The sequence below is a fragment of the Apium graveolens genome, chromosome 10, assembly GCF_009905375.1.
Source record: "Apium graveolens cultivar Ventura chromosome 10, ASM990537v1, whole genome shotgun sequence".
Classification (NCBI taxonomy): Eukaryota; Viridiplantae; Streptophyta; class Magnoliopsida; order Apiales; family Apiaceae; genus Apium; species Apium graveolens.
Window position 1 is genome coordinate 216,033,807 of NC_133656.1, and position 21,493 is coordinate 216,055,299.

Below are 21,493 nucleotides of genomic sequence, written 5' to 3' on the forward strand. Positions count from 1 at the left end.
GAAAATATTCATACTGTTGAATGAGAAGCTGCATTTTGTTTTCTCTAACTTGCTCAGTGCCTTCACAGATAAGCTGCACAATATCCCAAATTTCCTTAGCAGTTTGGCTATTTATGACATTGTCAAACATATCTTGATCCAGGCCATTAAATAGAATGTTCATGGTTTTCTTGTCCTTGTGGACCTCTTCAATATCTTCAACAGTCCATTCTGCCTTTGGCTTGGGAATAGACTGTCCAACAGCAACTGTTGCAGTAGCAGCTGTGGCCACCTTGTGTGGGATATGAGGACCATTTTCAATGCAGTTGATGTAGCTTTCATCTTGAGAGAGAAGATGTAAATGCATCTTCACCTTCCAGTGATGATAGTTATCTCTTTCCAGGATTGGAATCTTTACACCAATATCCTTCTTACTCATGATGTTAGCAGAATAGATCTTTAAACTCTTTGTATGTTAAGAGCAAGCTCTGATACCAATTGTTATTCCCAGTGGACTAACAATGAGATTTACAGAAGGGGGGTTGAATGTAAATCTCAAAATTTTTTCAAGTTTTGAGCAATTTCTAAGGCTAAGCGTTTCTGAGAACAAGTGTGTGTGAATTGCTTGAAGCCAATGCAGACAGATATATATTCAAACACAAATATAAAGAACACAGAGAACTTAAAAACTTTTCTGGTGGATTTGTTGTTGCACCAGAGATGTGTTATTTCAGAAAATCTGTGATTCAAAGAATTAAATCACAGCTGCTTCCTAGTACAAACTAGATGATTTTCTCTCTGAATTTTTCTAAACAGCTCTGGAAAATTCATATCTAATTACTAGCTGCTACTTGGTTTATATATATCACCAAGTTTACAAGTGAAGACAAAACTGTAAAATACAATTAAAAAGGCTCTTCACATGTTTCTTCTTCATTTCTCTATCCAATGCAATCTAGGATAATCTGTGAATCTTTGAATACTTCCTTGTTTGCACCAGAATGGAAATGCTGCATTTTCTTGATTCCTCCAAGAGGCTTCCACATTCCAGTTTGTCTCTGTCAACCCATGTGCCCCTGTCAGCTTATGAATTGTCACTATCAACTGCTAATGAACTAAGCATCCGTTGAAGTTTTCATCCGTTGATGCCTTATCCGTTTAGGCTTTATCCGTTGAAACTTTATCCGTTGATGCATTATCAGTTGAAGTCTTTATCCGTTGAAGCACTTATCCGTTGATAGATATTATCCGTTGAAGCATTAGAGACATCGGTTGAAACTTTGTTTCTTATCCGTTGAAGGTCTTCAATATCAGTTGATACTTCTTCACTTATACAAAATTACAAGGCATGAAATATTTACAATTAGCCCTCCTATTTGCATATCCACTAGTAGTCAACATGACTGATACTTTCCTACAACATCTAAGAATTACAACTTGAATCCAGAGAATGAAATGTGCTACAATACTAAACTTATTGCTAAGTAAAGCTACTCCTTCAACGGATAGCCAAGATGATCTTATCCGTTGAGGCTACAAACACTAGATTTCTACTTAAGTGTTTTGTTTAACTTATCATCAAACTAATACACATATTCCTAACATCTACGAACAATATTTAAAATCAACGAAAATCTTTAAAATTCATGAATTATTATCAATACTTTAACATCTCAATTATCTCAATTAAATACATCTCTCCTTACATAATCAGAATAAAAATGGTAACAAACTACAAACTAAACATTGTCCAGGGACCAAAAGAGCATACAAGAGATTTCAAAATTATTTTAAATGTTTGTTACTGTAAAATAGTTTGCAGGTGCGAGTATACATCTGTTTCTCTAGGTTATCTTTTTCCCTGCCTTTTAGATGTGAAGCATAGTAATTGAATGAAAGAAATTTTTGATTTTTCAATTTTAATTCGGTTCAATATTTTACCGATTTCAATTCGATTTCAGTTTTGTTTCGATTTTTTGCTCAGTCATAATTAAAGAAGTCCTGAACGCTGAGTAAACTTAATATGATTTCGAAACTACCAATTGATTAGAATTGAATACTACTACCTTTTAAGTGTATTATATATTCCTTAACAAGGTACCTCAACTTAATGTGATAACGGGGCTTGATTCCTTACAAAGATTTGTCAGGGACCAAATCTGTAACAAACAATCTTTCAGCCTTGGATGATCATTTAAATGGTCACGACTAGAAATAAGGTTTATTATGGATTGCGATACAGATAAGTTATCCCTAATATCGTTGTAAGTGTATGTATAAGTGTTCAGGTGTATAAAAATTTAAGTGCACGTTGACCTAATCTGTCCCCTGGCAGTATATATTGCGCATGGAGACTCGACTGTATTTTAATATTTTTTTAAAGTATAATATTGTAAATAATTTTTTTAATAAAAATTTGTTATCTAAAGTTTAATATAAAAAAAAATTATAAAAATATACTTTATATTCACCTTAAATACATGTCTGATATTGAAAAAAATTTGTATACAATTAGAAATAGAGTACTGTTTATGAATCAACTTGTTTTGTCCAGCATGCGCATGAGAGAACTGCTGTTTATCTGATGCAATCATACTAATGTGTTACAGACGTCAGAATGATTTGTATTGTGAGTGTTCTGTGATGAGTGATTAATTAGAAAAAATTACACCAAAAAAATAGGGGGATATACAAACCATGAATACATGATAAATTGTGTTGATCAAAGGGGTACAAGGACAATTGGTTCTACTTTTACATACCGGCGGATAAGAAAAAGAAGAACAAATTGGAACATTTTGCAAAGATAGATAACAGACACTAATTAAGTTATGTCTACATAGCAAATTGAAGAAAGAAAATTGCGAAGGTGGGTTAAATACAAGGGGTGGATAGCTTTCTGTACTGAAGAATTCCTTTGTACAAAGCTTGCCAATTCCCAGGCATCGACCCTTCCTCCAAATGTCCATGCTTACCCCTTGACCTTGACCTACCACTGCTGCTTCTCATTTTCTTGTTTTCAATCTCATTAATTTGCCTATCCCTATTCGAAAATCTAACTCTCTTCTTCGTTTCATCTTTTCCAGACCCTGCATGTCCAATTCCAAAACACTAAGGTTTAGTGTCTAATATTTACCACAACATATATATGTCAACTACTGTATAAGTTTGTATATTTAATGATTGAATGCTTTTGAACTGGTCATGCTCATGCAGCCACTAAAATTTGCAACTAGAAGAGATGGGTACAATTCAAATTGAAGTTTATTTTCACTTTACTGCAGATTTTATCAATGGAAATTTTGACTACAAACAGTGAAACATATGTAATTTTGTTTCTGTTTCCTTAAAAGAATTTCAAATTATCATTCTGGAAGTAGTTCTATATATAATACTCTATTTAATCCTAAAATAGAAAAATCAGTTTATTTTTTAACTAAGTAATAATAAATTAAATGAATTCTACAAGCCCTTCTTGACTTTATTATAATTTAGACTAACATATACTCCGATTATAATAACCTTGATCGGATCAATCTAATTGTCTTCATGTATAAATTTCTCATCTTGGAATAATCATCGAGTAATCTCATTTCTCATCATCTTGGAGTAATCATACACTCATCCTAGACTTTTTATGACCAAAGCTTTTTTTAAGAAGGTCCAAGGTTTCTTACTTATAACAACCGTGAAGGAACAAAAATAACAAATTCTAGTGCAAAATGCAGCAACCTTATTTCTTACTTCTTACGTTAGATCAGATCACATGGTAAAAAAAACAAATGGTTAATCTTAAAATTACCTAGTTCAGTTTCAATCTTCTCCATGAATTCAGAGAGGAGGCGCTTATGAACTTGAAGAGAGAGAAACACTATGCTTCCCGAAACTGCAATCACGGCCACCAATCCAGCTCCCGTAGAATCATCCATCTCTCTCCCTCTATATTTTCTCTAGCTGTATATATAGAATGTAAAGATTATGTTGAGATCAAAGAATGGTCTGATCAAAAAGTATAAAGTTGAACATTTTATTAAGGTCTGAAGATGACCGCAAGAGCGACATCACAATAAAGAATGGGAGGAAACAAGTGAGAAAAAATGTTCATGCATTTCAAGAAAAATGAATGTATGGAAGGAATATAATTATGTGATCAAAAGGTAATTGGTTTGTATTGCATATTATAGAGTTTTTGGCGGAGACTCCAATGGTATTTTACTTTGTTTTCTTTGTGAATGCACCATCAAATGCTCATTGACTCTCTCATTGACCTCATATACTAAGTCGTTACAAAATAGCAACGCAAGGTTCATATGAACATTCGTTTACTAATCTATTTTTAATCTGTATATATTGATCTCAAGTCTCAACTAAATTAATGATTAACTAGTTAGTAATGTAGCACGGTTTGAAATTAAAAATAATATCAAAATTATTATTTATATAAAATTGAACTTGATAATTAATACGGAATCAAGATTAAAATATAATAAATAAATGCTTTTAATTTATGTAGTTTAAAAAAATTAAAGTTAAGTGTAATTCTAGAATTTTTACATTATAGTTCTAGGTATGCACCTATTTATTTACTTATATAAATCTAATATGTTAAGTTTTACTAATATCAATATATAAAAGTCAACCGACAATTGAATGTCTACTAACAAATAAAAATTGAATTAAAAACAAAATTTACAGAGAGTAGAAGTAAATTTGTGTTACTTGAGATTTAATTACATAATTTTTTTAAAATATTTGTATAATTTTCTAGTGAGTATAAAATTTTGGTATTTGAGTACTTTAAAAAAACATGATTTCACTTATTTATATATAGATAGTTGATTACCCGTACGAAAAACTGGCACTGATTGAAATTAATATACTAATATAAAATATTAAATTGATACTTGAAAAAAAATAGTTATGTGATTAAAAAAAATCGAATAACTTATGAAATTTCCTAGTATATTCTAGTTCTCGTAAATACTACTTCTGCATTATTTTAATAGATATAAAAATCTAACATATTAGTTTTGTTTTTGTGAAATGAATTGTATATTTATCTTATGAACGAAATATTTGTTATTTTAGATAATTTAATATTAATTAATATTAATTGATAATTATTTTATAATTAAAATTTTCAATATAGTTTATTTAATATTACTTAATTATTGATAAAAATTATTTTTCAAATTAAAAGTAAATAGATGTTATTATACTTAATTTAATATTATTTAATATAATCTAAATAAAATCCATAAATTAGTTACTGCTAAAAAAAGATTTTTAACTTAAAAGTAAATAATTGTTGTGATGAACAGTAACAAATACAATCGTTAAATTAATAATTTTCGGTTTAAAAGTTAATAATTGCTATTAAAATTATTTATTATTACTTAATTATTTTGAAAATGATATTATCCAATTATAAGTAAATTGACAGTAGAATGGAAACTAACTAATAGAAAATAAGATTTACAATGAACATAATTCAATTCTTGTTAATAATTTACCTAGTATTTAGTAGTTTTCCAAATTAAAAATAAATTTATGTTATTTTACTTAATTTAACGCAATTTAATAAAATTTTGATATAATTCATAAATTCGATCGCTTAAAATACTTTTGTTTAATAAAATTAAATAGAAGATTGAATAAATAGTGATTAATAAAAATAAAGTTTATAGAAAATAGAAATTGATTTATATTAAAAATAAAGTTTATAGAGAATAGAAGTGCCAAAATTTGATAATTTGGTTATATTTAAAATCAAATTATATGTGATTTCCCTTATTAATAATATTGATTCTTTTAAAATTCAATGTCATATTTGTTTTGACCATATTTATTAAATATTTTGAAATTGATAAATAATTCGATTAACTTTTTAAGACTTTCTCTTTTTTTGTAACTTAGTTTTATAGAACAGGCACTCGGCAATTTTTTTAATGATGAATACATGTAAATGAGTTAGTATAGTTATAAAATTAATAATATTTATTAATAAACAAATCATAAGTATTAATTTTGGTTTAACCCATTTTTGATATCACTAACTTTTAGTTTCATTTCTCATGTATATCTTATAATTTATAATTTTACTTGTGTATGTCTTTTAATCTTATTAAAATTTGATTATATCTTATATTTCTATTAAATTTGGTTTTATTTTTATTATATTATACTTCTACATATATTATAATTTATTAAATTTGATTTTATTTTGATTTCAACCTCTTGACATTAACTTTTGTATTCCTAATTTTCTTCTTTATTACTAATTCAATATATTAGATGCACTATAACAATCATAAATATATATTCTTTTAGTTTTTTCGAATCATATACTGCTTTTAATATAATAATTAGAATTGTATATTTTTATTATACTTCGTGATAACCAACCTAATTTTATATATTAATATACATAAAGTAACATACTCCTATTTATAAATATATTGTTTTAGCTGTTTCGATTTAATATAATTAGTAGAATTCTATTTTAAATAAACTTTTTGATTTCTAAGCATCATTAACTTATTCTTCTTTAAATTCTATACGACTTTTAATATTATATGTATCATTTTACTCGCTTTTTAATTACAATTCTTATATTGATTTCAATTCAGTAATTATATTTCTGATATGACTTAATAGTTATATTTTAATGGAATAATAAAATTTTAAAATTGTATTATTGTTATAATCATTTTGTTTATTATAAATAATAAACTTTATTAATAAGTGAAACACTCTTTAAGTGGTGCTTTGTTTTCGCTTATTTTTGGTTTTTTCAACTTTTGTTTTCACCTTTTTTTAATTTTATTATAACTTTGAATGTATAAATTTTAATATTATTGTACTTTTATTTGACTTATAATATTATACGTGTTATTTTACCCGTTTTTTAATTGCAATTTTTATATTAATTTCAACGAAGTAATCCTATTTCACATATGACTCAATAGTATATTTTAATAAAATAATAAAATATTTAAAATCGTATAATAATTATAATCATTTTATTAAACTCATAACACAAATATCGTACTTTAATTAATAAGTAAAACCCTTTTTTAAATGGTCACAAATTTAATATCACCTTATTTTTGTTTGACCTATATTTTGATTAAACTCCAATCATCCTATTTCTAATACAACACTATATTATTTTATTTTTAATGAAATATAACTAAATTGTTGAAATCTTGTTACAATTATTCCCATTTTTATTTCAGCTCGATAATCCTATTTCTGATGTGACTCTATATAACTCAATAGTATTTTTAAGTGAAATAATAAAATCGTTGATATTATTATAATCTTTTTCATTATAATTCTAACGCAAAATATGTATTTATCACATGTATATTACATTTTTTTTACTTTTCTTAATATAATTGTAAATAAAATAAATAAATTAACAATAACTATAATTACTGATTTGTTCTCACCTTTATTTTACCTCTAGATTCATATATTTTGTATAGTTGTAGATTGTTTTTCAATAAATTTATATGATTATTAGAATTATATTATAATTGTAATTTTTTTAATAATCAATTATACTGTTATAAATAATATATTGAGATAATTATGGTGATGTATAAGAAAAAAAATGCATGGATTACCCAATTTTAAATCCGGATACCCGAAAATACATATTAGCGTGAAATAGTGGTTAAAAAAGCGGTCAACTAATGCGTACTAATATTTTGTTTGAACTATACACATATTTCTTATGCGTGATCACTCCATTAGAGTTTTGAGTTTACTAAATACGAATGTTCAACGTACGTATCATATATTAAATAAAATTATGAAAACATGCACATGTTCGGCATATTTATACCTAGATATATATAAAATATACATTTTCGTGATGTATATTCAATACACGTATTATCCACGTTCGTGTTTAATGAATATCTTGGAAAATATTTCCCACCACGAAATAGTTTGGATAGTTTGGACGGGGTTTTGTAATTAAATTAGAAATTTTTGACATAACATCTAAATTATTATTATTTTTAAAAATTATTTAAATAAATTAACTTGATACGTGATTTGGACGAGTTATGAACTAGTATTTAATAATACACGTGTGCTCTAACCTCTAATTAATTAAACCATATATTCTATATTATAATCTAACCACGGAGATCTAATGTAGTTGTTTAATTAACATGTTCAAACTTTTATTCCTTTTATTTCCATGTTAATTCATAGATTAATTTGCATTTTGCATTTCAAAATTTTGGCTAAATCTCAATTCAGGTTTAATATTTTAAACTAAAACCATTTGCACCCCAAAATTTGCGAACGCCGTCAATAAGTATCCTATTACGTTAAGTCAGACATTAACGTTATTGTTATAGAGGTATTTCTGGTAATGTATATATTTTCAAAAAAAACTATGCAAACTTAAATTACAGTTTGCATCCCATATTTTATCTTTAATCTCATTTTAGGTCTATAACTTTATATTATAATAGTTTCAATCCCACAATTATTTTAAGTAAATAAATAAATTTATCTAAAATAATTCAATTTCCTTTTTTCAAGTTTGGATATAATTTAAAATAAAATATAATAAGTCGAAGTATTATTTTCCCTCTATCCCACCCAATTCTTTACATTGGGCGACGGGGGCTCGACACGCATTTTAAAACTCTTCTGAAATATAGTTGCCTCAATTTTTTTTTAAATTCTTTTCTTCTAAATAAAAATTTAATTTTCAATTTTTTATACAAAAAAAGAAAATTTTAAAAATCGGTTATGGTACTATTATTTGTAGTAGCCTCAATTATGAGACGGAAGGAGTATTATATTAAAAAAAAGAGTAAATAATCATTAGCTAAATAAAATAAGCGTAATGAGAATAATTAAAGATAGTCTCATTCTAATACTTGAAAATTATTTTAAACGGTCAAGATTATATAATATTATATGATATCTAATTGTACAATACTTAAAATATAAAGTAATATCGTATTATAAATTCTTAAAATTTTGTGTGAGTCATAAAATTTTATAAATTGACTTTTAAAACTTAATATACAACCAAAATAGTAAAAATTCCGCGTTAAAAAATCATATAAACTGTACCAAATTAACTACTGGTCCAGTTTTAAAATCCTAATGTGAATATAAAAATAATACAACTCGATTATTTTTTGATAATTTGAAATTACCATTATTTTTAGATAACATAAATTACAAAACTGTAGGATGCAAAGTAAAATTTGAGAAAAATTATTCGATACAAACTGAAATATAAAAATGTTATCGAAAATGTCCTTTTGAATATTAACGTTAACGTCTGAGTTCGTCAAAATCAGCAAAGGGATGGAAAAAATTACCATTTTTAAATTTAGGATATAAACTGTTAAAATTAAAAATAATAATACTAAAATGAGATTAAAGCAAAATTTTGGAATGTAAAATATTAATTAGTCTAATTCGTAATACTGCAGGGGTTGAAGTGGGACTTCCTCAACTCAAATGCACGTCATTACAATAACCACGCCTTTGTTCGGTATGACCCGATGTTTAATTTTTAAAATTAAAAGACATGTTCAAGATGGTTGAAATCTGGTCTGTTATAATTTAATTGAAAGAAATTAGAATATATTATATGCTGTAGTGCAGCATATATTATATGCAAGTAGTGCAGCAAAACAACTAATCACATGAGCTCAAAAAAAAAACTAATCACATGAGCTCAGTAATAAATTAAGTATTCACGTTATCTGTAATTTGGTGCCGTAACGTGAAAGTTAAATATGCTTAGATCATCTTCGTTCGCGTTGCTTGTATCTAAGCCTGCACTCGGTTATTATTATCAGGGTCAAGACTTTTCCTCATTTCACTATTATAAAATTTAATTTAATCTCAATCATTTTTTTGCTAAATAATTCAATCTTATCTGTTCCAATCAAATTTTTCAGTCAAATTAGAAAATTAATATTAATAAGACGTCCAAATCAACTATCATGAATTAATTAAATCAATTATGAGATAATTTAAATATCATAGACATAAAAATATATATATATATATAGGGGCAGACTATTGTGAGAACACACTAGAGTACACTACACCACTAATAATACAACATCTAAAATAATTAAAATAGACCGAACAACTGTTGTGCACCTTTTGAAAAGGTAACAGAATTGTTCTTACCTTTCTCGAATAAAAAGTATTAACTTAAAATCTGAGCGATGCACGAATCCCACATATTTTTTTAATAATATATATATATATATTTAAAATTATATTAAATTTAATTTTTAATTTTGTTCATTTATATATATTCATAACTTTTTAGAACATTTAAACTTATTTAAACTGATAGAATTGGTAAGGGGGGAATATTATTATAACAAAATTATTATTTTATTGAGGGTAAAAATATAATGTCTTCATTATGTTGGGACCTTAAAAAAAATATTATTTTAACATGATGATCACTTAATCGATTAACTATAACTCTATAAAAGATATTTGAAAAAGATAATATTACTAATTGAACGATATAGTTTTATTGATAATTCTATGTGTATTTTTAAAAAAATAATATTTATGTTTTAATTAAAATTTGATTTTTAAGTTCGTATCAATAGTATACGAATTATACTTAATTTAATATTAATTTGATTTATCTCGGATCAATGGTTTACATTATTTTATTTTATTTCAATGCTCAATACAGTGACCAAATCAAACTAATTATTTTTAGTTTATTTTTTTAGAGTCCGGATCAATGTGATAATTTTGTTTTAGATTGAATAATTAGTATATATGATTTTATTTTTGTTGGTCGAATTGTATTTTATTTTAGTTTTGTGTTAGTCTAAATCAATTGTATAATGTATTTTTTTATCATGTATAAGTAAAATATATTATTTTGTTTATCAAAGTTCATTTGTATAATTTTTTAGGGGGATTAATAATATTATTATTTTATCTTAACCCAAGTCACATTATATATCAACTACTCCTTAAATTATATTTAGCTCCTTAAATTTAATTTAGCTCGAAGTAATAAATTAGAATAATATAAAACTCGATATGAATTAAAATTTAAATTGGTTGAAGAAATTGAATTTAATATAAATTATAATGATATAGAGTTCGATATAAAATAAAATTGAAATTAGTAAGGCAATATAGCAAGTTGACTTCAATATCATTTAAAATTGGAATTGATCGACCCAGTAATTATAATTATATAATTAAATAAGGGCAATTAAGTAATTTCAGTAAGTAGTGACCAACCAACTACCAAAATTTTAATTTTCCGTCTATTATAATATTGTATAGATAGATAGTACTGTATAAATTATCAACTGAATCATGATTTATATATACTAGTTTAAAACCCGTGCGATGCACGGATCGCACGGATTTTTTTTAATATATATAATATTTTAAAAAAATTATGAATTCAATTTTTAATTTTGTTCATTTAAAATTTTAAATGATATGACTTCATAATAATTATATTAGCAGACGTATATGTTCATAACTTTTTAGAACATTTAAACTTATTTAAAGTGGTAGCATTGGTAAGGAGGGAAATTTTATTATAACGAGATTATTATTTTATTGAAGGTAAAAATATATTATCTTCATTATATTGGAACCTTAAAAAATATTATTTTAGCATGTTGATTACTTAATCGATTAACAGTAATTTTATAAAAGATATTTGAAAAAGACAATATCATTGATTGAATGATATAATTTTATTGATAATTCAATGTGTATTTTAAAAAAAATAATATTTATGTTTTAATTAAAATTTAATTTTTAGTTCACATCAATAGGATACGAATTATACTTAGTCTAATACCAAATCAAACTAATTATTTTTAGTTCAATTTTTTTAAGTGTGGATTAATAAAATAATTTTATTTTAGACTGAATAATTAGTATATATTATTTTATTTTTGTTGGTCGAATTGCATTTTTATTTTAGTTTTGTGTGAGTCTCATTCAATTGTATAATGTATTTTTTATCCTAGATAAATAAAACATATTATTTTGTTTATCCAAGTTCATTTGTATAATTTTTTTAGGAGAACTAATAATATTATTATTTTTTCTTAGCCCGATTCACATGATATATCAACTAAATCTTAATAATTATATTTAGTTTGCTTATTAATTTAGCCCCAAGTAACAAATTAGAATAATATAGAACTCGGTATGAATTAAGATATAAATTGGTAGAAAAAGTTAAATTTAATATAAATTATAATGATATAGAGCTCAATATAAAATAAAATTAAAATTGATAAAATAATAGAGGAAGTTGACTTCAATATTAATTAGAATTAAAATTGATCGAGCCAATAATTAGAATTGAAATAATTAAGTAAGGGTTATTAGGTAATTTCACCAAGTACCCACCGACTACCAAATTTTAATATTTCGTTTATTATAATATAGTAAGTATAGATGTCTTCATGATAATTATATTAGTAGACGAATATGTTCAAAACTTTTTGAAATATTTAAACTTATTTAAAGTGATAGTATTGGTAGGGGGAATATTATTATCACGAAGTTATTATTTTATTGAGGGTAAAAATATAATGTCTCTATTATGTTGGGACCTTAAAAAATATTATTTTATCATGGTGATTACTTAATCGATTAACAATAACTCTATAAAAAAAATTTCAAAAAGATAATATTACTGATTGAACAATATAGTTTTATTGATAATTTTATGTGTATTTTTTTAAAAAATAATATTTATGTTTTATTAAAATTTGATTTTTTAGTTCACATCAATAGGATACGAATTTTACTTAGTCTAATATAAATTTGATTTATCTCGGATCACTGGTTTACATTATTTTATTTTAGCCCGATGTCCAATACACCGATCAAATCAAACTAATTATTCTTAGTTTAATTTTAATTTTTTTAAAGTATGGATCAATAAGATAATTTTGTTTTAGACTGAATAATTAATATATATGATTTTATTTTTGTTGGTGGAATTGTATTTTTATTTTAGTGTTGTGTTAGTCTGAATCAATTGTATAATGTATTTTTTTTATCCTGGATAAATAACATATATGATTTTATTTATCAAAGTTCATTAATATAATTTTTTAGGTGGATTGATAGTATTGTTATTTTATCTTAGCCTGGTTCACATAATATATCAACTAAATATTAATAATTATATTTAGTTTGTTTAAATTTAATTTAGCCCGAAGTAAAAAATTAAAATAATATAGAACTCATTATGACTTAAAATATAAATTGGTAGAAGAAGTTGAATTTAATATAAATTATAATGATACAGAGTTCGATATAAAATAAAATTGAAATTGGTAAATCAATAGAGGAAGTTGACTTCAATATCAATTAGAATTAGAATTGATCGACCAAATAATTAGAATTAGAACAATTAAGTTAGGGTAATTAAGTAATTTCAGCAAGTACCAAACGACTAACTACCAAACTTTTAATGTTTTGTCTATTATAATATAGTGACCATCCTTCTAGAGAGGGCCCTCTTATATGGAGGTTTAGAGAGAACCCCTTTGTTTAATATGAACCTTGGATTAAAAATAAATAAACGATCCATATTAGTTCTCATTAAATAATTAAACTTACCGACAAATATACTGAGATAGTTGTATCTACAGCTCGGCAGTTATATACACGCAAATCCACGCATCTTTGTTATGCTCCGACGAGCTCTCTCCGGTGATTTTGTCACTTTTTCAGTGATTTCGATCATCTTTCACTTGATATCTCTTGCAATCGAGGTTAAAATTTTGAGTTTATAGTTCAAATTTTCAGTTTCATCATCTACTTCTTTCCTACGAACTCTTTCTTTTCAATTTCTGTTGCTTTTCTGTAATTTTGATCTAGTCTTCAATATTCTCTTCACCGTTTCTCAGTAAATCTCCTTTTATCTCCTCGATTCTATTACAATCTATGGCTTCTTCGTCAAATCAAGCTCAAACTTTTGACTCCACAATTGAAATTCAGTCTTCTTCAGGTAATTGTTTTCATCTTTCACATTTAATCCTCAATTTTCATTTTACTGAATAATTCTGCTAATTTAGGTATCGATCTTTAGTAAAGTAAAGATTATATTTTGTTAAATTTTTAAATTTATTCATGTTTGTTAATTGTTGATTGAATTCAGTTAATATTTAACATTTTTTGCTTCTATAATGTAATCAACAAAAAAAATATTGATCATTCAGGTAATTTGATGAATTATGATTAACTATATTAAGTATGACCGTCTTTTTTAGTGAAATATAAATTTGATCATTCATATGAGAAGAATAGAGCTTTACGTTCGTTTAGGTTCTACTGTATCATTTTATTTAGTTTCATATTTTACTTTTTGGTTTAATTGTTGTTTTTTTACTATGTAAACAAATTTTTATAAGTTCATTTGATGTTCCACTATAGAATAAACATGATTTGTAGATTAAATAATCTTATTTGATGAACTCAAACTACTGTTATTTATATATTCTGTTATATATCAATTTAGTTTTGATTCTATAATGTCTGCATATTAATAGTTCGATTTATGTTCTATACTTGAATAAAAAAAATATGAATTCTTTTTATTGGAAGCCATGTTCAGTGCTATATTTTGAAGAATCTATATAATGTTTAAGTTGAGTAGTACACAATATCATGATTTTTGTCATTTTTTGAAGTCGCATATATTTGGTTGCCAATTATTGTTTTTGCAGAATGTTGTTATTATAATGAAATAAATATTCTTTTTTGTTACATTATGTGTTAATGTTTGATATCTCTTCTCTTTTAATTTTTATTAATGTCATGCAGTAAATGCCGGGAATACAAACATAATCATATGGCTGAAGTATTTTGTGATTCTGAGGGTTATGATATGATTGAAGAGTTGATAGAAGGGTTTGATGAATCTTTTAATAGGACTACTCAAGTTTGGAATCCTAAAGTTCCTGACCTAAAACTCAAACCATATATTGGTCAGCGATTTAAAGATATTGACTCATGTTTTGATTTTTACACTGAATATGGAAGGCAGGGGGGGTTTTAATGTTCGTAAATCATCACATAAGGTGAGGAATAGAATTGTTGTGTCAAAATATCTTGTTTGTCAGAAGGCAGGATACCATGAAACTGGTAAGATAAAGGAATCTGATTCTAAATCAGAATCATCGCATGCATCTAATACTGTTGGTAATCAAATTCGAAAGAGGAATACAGTCACCAAAAAATGTGATTGTAATGCGAAAATTATTCTTAAGTACATTGGTCCTGATGGCCCTGATAAGTATGTAATTTCCACTTTTGTTGAGGGCCACAATCATCCGTTAGCTTCTGAGTCGGGCAAAAAGTTTCTTCGTGCGAATAGAACTATGACTGCATTTCAGCGACATTTTTTTTTAGATGCTGCAAAATCAAACATTGGCGCTTTAAGGGCTCATAGCATCTATACCTCCTTATTTAGTTTATACTCTGATGTTGGACCTACTACTATGGATTTTCAAAATTGGATGAGAGATATCAAGTTGTATATTAGAAAGCATGATGCAGATATGTTACTTCAAAAATTCAAGATCAAATAGGATACATGTGATGGAGGGTTTTTTATGAGTATGAGACAGATTCAAATGGTCACCTCACTCGTCTATTTTGGATTGATATTCGTGGTCGAAAAAATTATGATGTATTTGGTGATGTTGTATCTTTCGATGTGACATATCGTACTAATAAGTAAGTATTGCAAAATGTCTATCAGATACTACTTATTAAATTAAGATTCGATGCTTTAGTTTTATTTTGTCAAATCTGATTATTTAATATACACTTTTTCTTGTTTATTTTATACTACAGGTATGGTATGGTTTTTTGTGCCATTCATTGGCGTCGACAATCATTGGAAAAGTTCCACTTTTTCTTCTGCTTTACTTGATTCTAAAAATGAGACAAATTTTACATGGGCATGTGAGATGTTTCTCAAAGTTTTTCGCCGGACTCCAAAATGCATAATTACTGATCAGTGCCTTGCCATGAAAGTTGCAATTGCTAAAGTGTTTCTTGATTCTGTTCATCGATACTGTATATGGCATATAATGCAGAAGTTTCCATCCAAGGTATATTTTATTTTAAATGACATCTTTTTGTTTATTTGTCGCACATATTAACTTGCAATGCTTAAAGTAACTATGCCTTTTTTATTTTGTATATAGGTTGATCCTGTTTTTTATGCTGAATCTGGTTTTATGGATAAACTAAATAAATTTGTGTGGTCATCACATTTGACGATAGCTGAATTTGAAGAAGGATGGAATGTTGTGTTGAAGGAATTTGGATTGACTGATCATGTATGGTTGAAAGATATATATTCTATGAGGAAATCTTGGATACCTGCTTTTTTCGGGGACAAGCCAATGGGTGCACTGCTTAGAACCACGTCAAGGTCAGAAAGCATGAACTTTTATTTTAATCACTTTGTGCAGAAAGGAGACACTCTTTCTGAATTCTATATGTGTTACGAGAGTGCCATCGACAAACAGATTTATGAAAATAAAAAGCTAAATGATGGAGACACATGTATTCCACAATCTGTAACGGAAAAGCAAATTGAAAAGCATGCGTCTCATCTTTACACTCGTTCGATGTTCTATAAGGTTCAGAAACAGATTAGGTCAAGTTGTTTGCATATTATTTTGGCAAGCCAACCAATTGTTGTTGATGGTGTAAATAAATATGTTGTTCGTGATAAAAGCTTTGATGAAAAATTCTTTGTGGTTGAATTTAGTTTCTTGAAGAATGATGTTCAGTGCTCGTGTAAGCTCTTCACCAGAGTGGGTTATCTTTGTAGACATTGTTTCTATATTTTAGGTCTTTGGGGTGTGGAAAGAATACCTCAGCAATTCTTGTGCACTCGTTGGATGAGAAATGCAGAGCTCAGATTCTTCAAATTAAAGTTTGGTAAAGAAACATAACGTAGCAATGGTTCTATAATTAGAGACACGTCAAAGCAAATATGGTCAGAATTTCAAGGCTGTTTCGGAAGTGTCTGAAGTAATGTTGATGGACTGAATTTTATGTTGGATGGGATGAAATCTTTAAAAATCAGTATTGCTGATAAATTTCAGATTTCTGGTGTTACGAAAGATGATATGCTTCAAGAGTGCTTTGGTGTTAGGCCTTCTGGTTTGAGCAAAGTTCTTCCTCCACTACAAAGCAATAACAAAGGAAGCAGAAAAAGGATTGCTGGCCCTGCAAAGTTAAGTTGTGATGGGAAGAAGAGAAAATTAAGGATGTGCAAAACTTGTAATTCAAAAGGATACCATGATTCACGCAAGTGTCCAAGTAAACTAATCCAGCTGCAAACAAAATCTTCTCTTCAGAGTGTTCAAACTACTTTAAATCAAGGTATACAATATTCAAATTTTGATCCCATTATCTTTAAGTTTACCTTGATCAAAATAATAATAGTTTTAATTTTTTTTAATCTTTTGTTGATCAGAAAATGTGATTCCCTGTATTTGAGCAAACATTTTGAATGGATTGATATGATTTACCTTGTTTGTTATCAACATTCTAAACTTCTTGATTTTTTTAATATTCTTTTTTGTTATTCATTTTGTTAAGCAGTCATTCAAGCAAGAGCTCTACACACATATTCATTTTATACAATGCCTTAACTATTTGTATACATAAATTATTTAACAATGCATTGTTGTTGGATACTATTATTATTTTATTCATCACTATTTTGTTATCTGTGCAGGTAATGTACAAGAGTATCCATCATCCACTCAAATACTTGTTGATATGTCATCTGGATATTAAGGATGTTATGCTGAAAAGGAATTGAAACATAAATGTGAATTGTGATTTTAATTTGTGAATTGTTAATTTTGGAAGCGAACCATTTAATGTAACGATCTGATAGGATACATTATTTTTACTTTAATTTTCAGTATAACCAGATTGCTATTATAATGTAATGACATTTGAATGTTATGATTCAATAGCTGGTCATTTTATTATTTCCACAAAGAATGTTTTATATTTTTATGTTTCAGCAATCTTTCTTTGGTTGTTGATAGTTATACAGTTGAAGGGAAAATTAGGGTTTAAGGTACATTAATTTATTAAATTTTAACCCTTTAGGGTTCACAAATTCCCCTTTTGGGTTTTAAAAATACTCCAATATTTATTTGATTGACACCATGAGTTCTGTTTCTCCTTATAGCAGCAGAAATACTTTCTAAGTTAAAGCAAAGTCATAGAAAACACTAAATAATATAAAGCTTTTTTGACAAGTACTAAATGATTATGTTTTGCAATGCAACATTAAGTCTGAAAATAAAAGTATCCACCATCATAGATCCTAACAAATTTTTTGAAATGACAAATACTAATTTCCCACAGTCTGACATGCTGACTTGATTTCTTTAAGCATCTTCTCCTTCAAATAATTGTACTTTGAGTGTATTATCTTTGCAACATATATTTGACGCGCTTTTTCTATCTGTTTTTTCTGCTCATAATTCTGCACCAAAATATTAAACACTAAAGTTAATTTTTCAAAGTAGATACACAGTACATGTTAATAAAAAATTTCATCTACAATCATATACAGTCAATAATATTTTTTTTCTTGTCCATCGAACCAGTATTTTGTACAACATAAAGTCAGTATATCATTCACAGTTTACATTAATTTTATTTGTAACAGATCATTCAATTCCTACTAAGGATAATATATGATGAATCAAATGATAGCTTGTAAAAAGGGACATTTTAAAGAATTGCGTTTACAATATACACACCGTAAGAGTTTGATAATTAAGGCATTATTGGTAGATGACTTGGTATTTAGTAACATGAAATGCCTAGATGAAGTATAATAGAGATCAAAAAATTTATTCTTAGAAAACTAAACTTTATTGAAAATGAAGAAATTTTGAGATTCGAATTAGATAATATGTGTTATCCTTATCTCTTCAGTAGCAAATTTGCAGTCCCAGTTGCGTAAGCCATTCCCCATGTAGGTTGCCATGTGGTTCATTGCAAACATTCCACAATCTACTTTATTGTTCTCAGTCCTCCACTTCATTTCCAAACGTACAATTGGAGCATTTTTTAGTTGCATGCTCTTTCTTTGGCTAAATTGTTCCAAGTACTGAATAAAGTTTTCTTTCGGAAATAATATAATAAATAATATATGTTAGGATCTGATAATTTTAAAGTTCAGTTTCTAATTATTAAAAGTTTATAATATTTACCAAACTCTCTGGTATTCCATCATAGATTGATGTCACATTTCCACCAAGTGCATTGTTATCAATAATTTCAATCTTGATATTTTTCATGTTGAAACACACCACATAAAAGTGTTCCACATAATGGATTGGAAAAAACATCTGAAAATAAAAGCAATGTCAACTTAAAAGCATATAGTAGTTTTTTTTACTCCAAATTTTAAAACTGCATGATTGATTATATACCAGGTCTACATCATTGATATTAATTCCATGCCTGTTGAGGACAAAATCCAAATTGGAACGGTGTTAGGTCCCGAATTATCGTAGAAGGGGGGGGGGTTGAATACGATAATCACTAAATTAAAAATTCTTTCGAATTTTTAGCGGATAAAATATTTAGTGCTCGGTTAGTGGTTATGTGTTCTTGAGAGGAATAGTGTTTGGAACAATAAAAATGAGGAACACAAGATATTCGGGGATATATATATTCGTATATAAATCCTCGAGGGTGTTACTACACTCCGGTAAATAAATTGACCAGATACAATATAAGAACAATAAAATTCCTAGCTCCTACAAAGATTTACAAATCAAATCCTATACAATAATCTAGCTTTTGTTTGTACTAGGATTTAATTACCGGGTAACGATTATAATGCCCCTAAGAATATACAAGAATTAAATCGAGCATTATAACGTTACTCCGGTGAGAAGTTAAACGGATATTCAAGTAGCTTGAACTCCTCTGTAAATCTCCGTTGCCATTTTCATTACTCTCTTGGGAGAGAAGATGAACAGAAAATAAAATGAATGACTGATTATCTTCTGCTGCAAAGTGTAGACTTTATACACAATAAAATTGCGTGGCTGAGAATTGAGGAGCTCTGTGGAGACGGGTTTTTTTCTTATCTCTGTGGCGACAGGTTCTTTTCTTATCTCTGTGGCGACAGGGGTACAGGAGGGGGGTTAACCTGTGTGGCGACCAAGTACTATACTTAAACAAAAACTTAACAAATTAAGTTCACCTGTGGCGACCTTATGTCACCCATGTTACTTATACTTCTTTTTTTTCTTTTTCTTTTATTCTTTTCTTTTTCTTTTGTTTTCTATTTCTTTTTCTTTTTTTTTCTATTTTTTTCTTTTTCTTTTTCTATTTCCTTTTTCTTTTCTTTTTCTTTTCTTTTTCTTTTTCTCTTTTCTTTTTTTTGTTTCTTTTCTTTTTAAGTTTATATTGTAATTAAATTAATTTATAAAATAAACTTAAATATAACTTATATAAATAAATTAATTTAGATTTATAAAATAAACTTATTTAAAGTTTATAAGATAAATCATTTTAAGTTTATTAAATAAATTATATTAAAGTCCACTAAATAAATTTATTTAATTTAACAATTAAACTTTGAGCTTCGCCAGTCTCTGAGCTAGTTAGCTGTATACCCCGCGCACCTTTTCTCGTACTTTAACATATAAATGTTCAATCCAAGTACGTTCCTCAACTTAACAATTCTTCTATAAATAATATCCAGATTCCTTTCACGAGCTGTTGACGCCAAGTGCAACTGGTCTGGTTCACAGACGACTAACGACTAACCCCGATTCAGGTCTTCGTATCATAGCCTTGATTACATTGTTAAGCTTGCCTCAACTTTATTGCTTCAGACACTGACTGTCAATAAACAACTGTACTTTCACTGGAATCCTTTCTGGTACTTTAGACAACGTCTTCATTAACCTTTGTCTATACCCTGTCTTCAATTCTTCAGATTCCTATGCTCCAAACACTGTCTATCAACAATCAATGCCAATACACTGAATGTTCAATCCGGTAGCACTTGTATACTGAATCTTCAACATTTCTGAAATCCTGAAAGTCTTTAACCTTTGTTCTTCACTGAGGCATGATCATATTAATGAACTTCTTTCAGTGACCTGTAGTCAGACTTCAGGCTTTCTTCTAATCTTCTGATTCTTAGTATTTGCCTTGTCTTCATTCTTCCTGATTTCTTGTGTAGACGTAGTATTATTAACTTGTCATGTTCTAGTGTTGTTATCGTGTTGAGTTATCATGTAACTGTTCATACAACTACGCAGTCTCACCAATAATCTCCCCTATTTGATTGTTAAACTTAACAAACAAATTAAATGGAGAGGATAACTCAACTAACAACTAGAAAAAGTAATGTACCAGGACTTGTAAATAATGCTACTGGTTTTCTGGATCAACTACTGCATTTCCA

General features: G+C 27.1%; 1 protein-coding gene and 1 long non-coding RNA gene across 2 annotated transcripts; one reads left to right on the plus strand and one right to left on the minus strand.

Moving 5' to 3' along the window:
• Positions 1-2,658: 2,658 nt before the first annotated feature.
• Positions 2,659-4,236, minus strand: LOC141692998 (uncharacterized). The gene is made up of 2 exons (XR_012562985.1): positions 3,782-4,236; positions 2,659-3,068 (listed from the first exon to the last, which is right to left on the minus strand). It is a non-coding gene; the product is annotated as an uncharacterized LOC141692998 (long non-coding RNA).
• An 11,630-nt stretch (positions 4,237-15,866) lies between these two features.
• Positions 15,867-17,832, plus strand: LOC141691794 (protein FAR1-RELATED SEQUENCE 5-like). The gene is made up of 5 exons (XM_074496550.1): positions 15,867-16,124; positions 16,221-16,813; positions 16,876-16,965; positions 17,114-17,412; positions 17,771-17,832. Exons 1-5 carry the CDS (start codon positions 15,867-15,869, stop codon positions 17,830-17,832), a joined length of 1,302 nt encoding a protein of 433 aa, XP_074352651.1.
• The last annotated feature ends 3,661 nt before the right edge of the window (positions 17,833-21,493 follow it).

Excerpts from the sequence above, each read along its gene's own strand:
- LOC141691794 (XM_074496550.1), top strand. The coding sequence starts at position 15,867 with ATGGTATGGTTTTTTGTGCCATTCATTGGCGTCGACAATCATTGGAAA. Across the intron at positions 16,125-16,220 it reads TGCAGAAGTTTCCATCCAAG|GTTGATCCTGTTTTTTATGC; the intron begins GTATATTTTATT and ends TTTTGTATATAG. Across the intron at positions 17,413-17,770 it reads TCAAACTACTTTAAATCAAG|GTAATGTACAAGAGTATCCA; the intron begins GTATACAATATT and ends TTATCTGTGCAG.